This window comes from Fonticula alba (assembly GCF_000388065.1).
Source record: "Fonticula alba strain ATCC 38817 unplaced genomic scaffold supercont2.3, whole genome shotgun sequence".
In the NCBI taxonomy this organism is placed as follows: Eukaryota; order Rotosphaerida; family Fonticulaceae; genus Fonticula; species Fonticula alba.
The window spans coordinates 883,044-889,391 of record NW_009242973.1 but is presented as its reverse complement, the minus strand read 5'-3'; the positions used below and the strand labels follow the sequence as shown (position 1 = coordinate 889,391).

Here is a 6,348-nt window from a genome sequence, read left to right as displayed (position 1 = left end):
GGGGCCGGCGGCTTTGGGGCTCAGCAGCAGCAACAGCAGCAGCAGCAGCAGCAGCAGCAGCAGCAGCGTCTGGGCGGAGGCTTCGGGGCCGGTGGCTTTGGTGCCACTGCGACCGGCTCGACCGGCTTCGGCGCTCAGCCCAGCGCCGGCGGCTTCGGTGCGCAGTCCAACACCGGCGGCTTCGGGGGCTTCGGCGCCAACACCGCCGCGCGCGCGCCTGTCTCCGGCTTCGGCTCCACCACCGGCGCCGGCGGTTTTGGTGCCCAGCAGCCCGCCTCGACCGGTGGCTTCGGTGCTGGTGGCTTTGGTACGTGCACTTCCGTCGGCCGAATCTTCCCATCTGCCTTGTCCACCACGCCCCGTCGGTCCCCAATGCCTTCGTGTGTGTGTGTGTGTGTGTCCCTGCACACATCATGTGTCTCGCCCCTTTCCCTTTCTGACACGCTCTTCTTCACTCCTTCTTGTAGGCTCCTTCAACGCGGGCCAGCAGCAGCAGACCCAGGGCGGCTTCGGCCAGACCGGCACCAATGCCTTCCAGGCCGGCAACACCTTTGGCGGTACGTAGTGGGCAAATGCGGGCACAGCCGTGCGCGCGCGCGCGCGCGCGCATCCACGCAGCCATTGTCCCGCTCCTCCTCCTCCTCCTCCTCGTTCTCTTCTCTGCTGCCTCGGCCTCGTCGACGCTCCCGGCCCGGCTCGCCTCACCCTGTCCTCTGACTTGTGGTCCCGTCCCTGCTCTCTCCTCCGTCCGCTTAGCCTCGACCCCCCCGGCCGACGCCAAGGGCACGCACACCCCCTTCCGGCCGATCTCCACCAACGAGTCGGCCACGCCGGTCCTGTTGATGACCATCACCGCCTCGCACCTGTACGCCAACAAGTCGGTCAATGAGATCCGCCTGGAGGATTATGCCATGGGCCGGCGGCCTTCCGGCGCGGGTGGCGCTGTGGCTGGCGCCACGGGCTTCGGTGCCGGTGCCTTCGGGCAGGCTGGCACTACGGGGGCCTTCGGCCAGCCGGCTGCCACGGGCGGCTTCGGCCAGCCAGCCGCCACCGGGGGCTTCGGTCAGCCGGCCGCCTCGACCGGCGGCTTCGGCGCCTCTGCCGGGGGCTTTGGTCAGCCGGCTGCCACCGGGGGCTTCGGCCAGCCGGCTGCCACGGGTGGCTTCGGCCAGCCAGCCGCCACCGGGGGCTTCGGCCAGCCGGCCGCCTCGACCGGCGGCTTCGGCGCCTCCACCGGGGGCTTTGGCCAGACCAACACCACCGGCGGATTTGGCTCGACCACCGGCGGGTTCGGCTCGACCACCGGGGCATTCGGTGCCGGGGCCAAGCCGGCCACCACCGGCGGCTTCGGTCAGCCGGCCGCCACTACCGGCGGCTTTGGCGCCTCGACCACCGGCGGCTTCGGCACCTCGACCACCGGCGGCTTCGGCGCCTCGACCACCGGCGGCTTCGGTGCCTCGACCGGCGGCTTCGGGTCGACCACCGGTGGATTCGGTGCCGCGGCCAAGCCGGCCACCACCGGGGGCTTCGGCCAGCCGGCCGCCACCGGGACCACCGGGTTCGGCGGGTTTGGCACCACGCCGGCCGCCGGGGCCACCACCACCACCACCACCACCGGCGGGTTCGGCGGGTTCGGGTCCGGGAGCGGGTTCGGCGCGGCGCCGGCCGCCGGGACCACCGGCGCCGCCAGCACCACCGGGTTCGGCGGGTTTGGCAGCACCCCGGCCGCCGGGACCACCACCGGCACCGGGTTCTTTGGCGGGTTCGGCGCCTCGACCGCCGGTACCGGTGCCGGGCTGGGGAGCTTCGGCTCGATGCCCTCGACGCAGCCGCTCACCGCGGCCGGGGCGGCTCCGGCCACGATGGCCACCGCTGCTCTGCCCATGCCGGATCTCAATCTGCGCATTGACAACCCCTTCGGCTCGAGCGTCCTCTCGAGCCTGGTGAAGCCCCTGCGCAAGGCTGATGACGAGGTGGTGGACTACAAGCCGAAGGCGGCGAAGGCCGTGTCGGCCACCGGGGGCGCTTCCTCGGTGTCCGGCTCGCGCGACACCACCAGCGTCGCCATGAAGATCAACTTTGCCCAGCCGCAGCGCCAGGTGAGCCTGCGCATGTTGGAGCCCTCGTCGGCCGCCACGCGTGTGACCGAGGATAACTTCGCCCCGGCGGCCGGGCCGTCGGCTGCCACGGTCGGGTCCTTCGCGCCGGGCGGCCTGGCTGGCTGCAATGTCAAGCGCCTGCAGATCAGCTCGGTGCTGGAGCCGCCCGATCTGCTGGACGAGGCGCCCCTGGCCCCGGCCGCCCCGGTGCGCGGTGCCGCCACCACGCCGGCCGCCCCGGCGGCCCCGGCGGCCTCGGCGACGGCGCCCCCCAAGGCTGACAGTGCTGTCAAGGGGGCCGACAAGCCTGCTGCCCCCGCGGACAAGCCTGCCGCCTCTGCCGCCAAGGCAACCGTCGTCGCCGACAAGGCCGACAAGGCGGCCACTGCCACGCCCGTCGTCGACAATGGCCTCACCATGTCCAAGTCGGACTACTCCTTCACACCGCCTCTCGCCACACTGCGGACGCTGTCCCCGGAGGAGGTGCGCATTTACACCTGCCGGCTGCTTTCCCTCCCTGTTCCGATGGCTGGGGCCCTGTCCATGGCTCCCTCGCCCCCTTCTTCCCCCCTCCCCTCTTCTCCCCTTTTTCCTTTCCTTCTTCTCTTCTCTCCCCCGCCCCCCCCCCCCCGCACAGCTCAAGTCCGTCAACCTCTCCATCCGCCGCGATGGGTACGGCTCGGTGTCCTTCTCCCGGCCGGTGGATCTGACCGGGGTGCGGGACTTCGCCGAGGTGGTGAAGATCTCCCACCGGAATGTGGTCGTGTACCTGGACGATGAGACGGCCCCGCCGCAGGGGGTCGGCCTGAACCAGCCGGCTGTGGTGGTGCTCCACCGGTGCTGGCCGTCAGTGCGCGAGGGCGACTGGGTCACCGAGTGGGAGGACAGCCTGCGCAAGCGCAACGCCAGCTCCGACTCGGAGTTCCTGTCGTACGCCCCGGACACCGGGACCTGGTCCTTCCGGGTGGCGCACTTCTCCTGGTACGGCCTGCCGGATGAGGAGGAGAGCGACGACGCCCTGCCGCAGCCGGACGACAAGCCGGCCGGCCCGAAGCCCCTGGTGGTGTCGGCCGCTGCTCCGGCCGCCGTCCCCGCCGATCAGCACCATTTTGATCGTGCCGGATCCTTCCGCGTCGGCTGGACTCCAGATGGCACGTATTTTACGGCGCTCCCCGGTGCTGTGACTGCCGCTGTCGGCGGTGGCCGCGTGCCGGGATCCCCCACCTTTGCCCTGGCTCGGGCCGGGCCGCACCGGCGGCCGGCCGCGCAGCAGCAACAACGTCGCCAGTGGACCCGGGCCTTTCTCGGCCTGATGGTGTCCCACATGGAGGTGCTTCCGGCTGGCGCTGGCAGCGTCGGCCCCGGCGAGGGTGGCTCCGTGGCGGTGGCGGCCGCCGGATTGCCGGGTGTTTGCCTTCGGGCGCACCCGCTGGCGGCCTACCGCGACCGGCTGGTGGCCGAGCATCGCCTGGCCCCCCCCGACGGCCATGCCGCCCCCCCCGACGGCCATCCTGCCACCCGTACGCCGTGCTTCCTGTCGATCTCCGGCCCGGTGGCGGCGGCGGCTGGCCCCGGGCCTGCGGCCGACTTTGCCCTCGGTCGTGAGGTGTTCCTGTGGGACCTGGCCAGCTGTCTGTTTGATCGGCCGGCCGGGGCCCTGGCAATCCGGGCGGCGGTTCTCGGCGCCTGGCGCCGTGAAGCCCTGTTGGGCTTGCTGGCTCGGCTGGCAGCCGGGTACCTGGCTGGGCGTCTGGCGCAGCCCGGGCTGGGCGCCGATGAGCGGGCTTTCTTGCTGCTCTTCCTGCACCCGACGGATTTGGCCCCGGCGGTGGAGGCGGTCGCCGCGGCCGGGCACTTCCGGCTGGCGGCCTTCCTGGCGCAGGCGGCAGCCGGGCCGGACTTTCGTGTCGGGCTGGACCGGGCGCTGGCCGAGGTGGCCGCCACTCCAGGAGCGCTGGCCGCCAAGGCGGGCAATCCCTTCGCCGTGCGGCTGTTGAAGGTGGCCGCCGGGCGGCTGGATGCCGATGCCCTGGCCGGGCTCCCGTGGGAGTTGTGCTTCTTCCTGTGCCTGCGCTTCGGCGTGGACGAGGAGGCCATGATGGCCGGGCGAGCCATCGAATGTGCGCTCGATCTGTTTGACGGCCTGCTGGCAGCCGGCCAGCACCGGCTGGTCCCCGGCGCCGAGCCGGACATCCTGTACCACCTGGTCGGGGTGTACAGCGGCCGGGCTGGGGCTCTGGTTCGGTGTTTGGCCGGCTCGGCGGCCCCGGCCACCGCGCGCATTGGCTGGGCCCTCGGGCACCTGCTGCCGATGCTGGCGTCCGGGTCGCCCCCGGGCCAGGGGGCGGAGCCGCACGAGGAGAGTGCCCTGCACCGCCTGGACCGGGGCCTGATGGCCGAGCGCCTTGGGCGCTGCCTCGCCGGGGTGGCCATGCCCGGGGCGGGGCCCACGGCCGCCGACATCCTGGCTCGCCTGCCCGTGTCGGGAACCCTGGCGCTGGCTTTCGGCTCGGAGTTGGAGGCCCTGGGCCTGTTGGAGTGGGCCTGCCTGCCGCACCTGCTGCCGGCGTCGCACGACCGCGCGGCCGAGGTGCAGGGGGTCCTTCGTCGGGGCGTGGCCCCAGGCGTGTGGACTGCCCCGGGGGATGTGGCCGGGGCGGCGCTCTTTGCCGCGGCCGGCCCCACGGCCGCGCACCCGCGCCACCCCCAGCACCAAGCGCTGGACTTCATCTCCGGCGACTTGGCCACCCTGGGGCTTCCTCGGACTTGGGTGTATGCCGCCCTGGCCGAGGCGAATCTGGCGGTCCCGGGCCCGGTCGGGCACTTGGCCGGCACTCCGCTGGGTCCGCTGGCGGGGGCCACCCTGGCAGGGCATTTCCTGCTGCTGGCTGGTCGGCCCGGGGCCGCTTTGGCTCGGGCCGTGGCCGGGCTCCTGCCGGAGGCCATCCTGGCTGATGATCGGCCGCGACTGCGCCTGGCCCGGGCGTTCCTCGAGGCGGCCGGCGCGGCGGTCACCCTGCCGCCGGCGCTTGGCCGGGCGGTGAAGAAGGCCGCCAAGAGCGCCGCCCCCGGGGGGGCCAGCCACGACGACCCTGTGGCGCTTCCCGCCGCCGGTGGTGGCCTCCTCGGGGTGCCGCTGTCTTCGGGGCTGGTGACGGCCCTGCTTCCGGCCGGGGGGGATCCCCTCTCCGGGGGGGTGCTACTCCTGGCCATGGTGTACCTGGCGTATGTGCGCCTGCGCCTGGCCGCGGCCGACCTCTTCGGTCCGGTGCTGATTTTCCCGGCCCTCCCGGCCGAGGACAAGCCCTCGACCGGGGATGGCGGGCCTGCCGCCCCGTCGACACCGGTCCCGTCGCAGGCGCGCTTTGACGCCCTGGCCACCCAGGTGGCCGGGCTCCGGGACATGCTGGGCCTGCTGCCGCTAGACGCGGGGCTTGCCCCGGCGCCGGCCGATGGGGCTGACAGCCCGCCGGCCGCCGACCGGAATCCCCTCCTGCTGCTGGGCCGCGTGTGCCGCCACTACATGGGCAATGTCCTGCGCGAGCTGGCGGACTTCCTGGCCCAGTCACAGGAGGTTGCCGCGGCCGATTAAGGGCCAAGGGAGGGGCGGGGGATGGGGGGGCGGAGACCCCCACCGGACGCGGAGCCGGGCCGGATGTGCTCCTCTTCCTGCGTCGCTCTCCTCGCCCTCGGCTCCTCCTCCCCCGCCCATTTTGCCCCTGCTCATATTTCCCCCCCTGCGCCCGACGCAACTGTCCTTTTCTCCTTCTTGATTCATTTCCCCCCCCCCCCCTTCCTCTCTCTCTCTCTCTCCCTCTGTCTCTCGCCCTTCTCTCCCCTCTTGAATACAACTTTTCCTTTGTTGCACCTGCAACCTGCTTGTCTCTTGCCATGCTAGCCGTCATGATGGTCGGGCTTTTTTCTTTTCTTTGCCGAGCATGTGTCGTGGCGGCTCTCGGCCGTCCTCCCCACATTTGAGGCCTGTGTCTGTGGGGGCCACCAGGCGTTCTGCTGGCGGGCGGGGGTCTATGTGACCGCTTGCAGGCGAGACCTGGCTGCCATCCGGAAGGCTCCGCTCCAAGATGCGTGCTTCACCGAGGAGCAAACAATGCAGGGGCCCCGAGGGCCGACACCTCCCTGCTGTGTGTGACGGGGGTCGCGGGGCCGCGCGAGTGGACCCCTTCGCCGCCAGCCAATCCTAGCGGTGGGCCCAAGGATGATGTCTGACGTTGCACGAATAGCAGCGGGG

General features: G+C 72.2%; 1 protein-coding gene across 1 annotated transcript in view; it reads left to right on the top strand.

Annotated features, from left to right (window-relative positions):
- The window catches only part of H696_01990 (hypothetical protein), a gene marked incomplete at both ends in the record, with an annotated part of 7,656 nt that extends 1,965 nt beyond the window's left edge, over positions 1–5,691 (top strand). Inside the window, 4 exons of the mRNA XM_009495889.1 lie at positions 25–307; positions 468–557; positions 757–2,582; positions 2,737–5,691. Coding sequence (XP_009494164.1) covers positions 25–307; positions 468–557; positions 757–2,582; positions 2,737–5,691 — 5,154 coding nt within the window. The remainder of the gene's footprint in view (positions 1–24; positions 308–467; positions 558–756; positions 2,583–2,736) is intronic.
- Between the last annotated feature and the right edge of the window lie 657 nt (positions 5,692–6,348).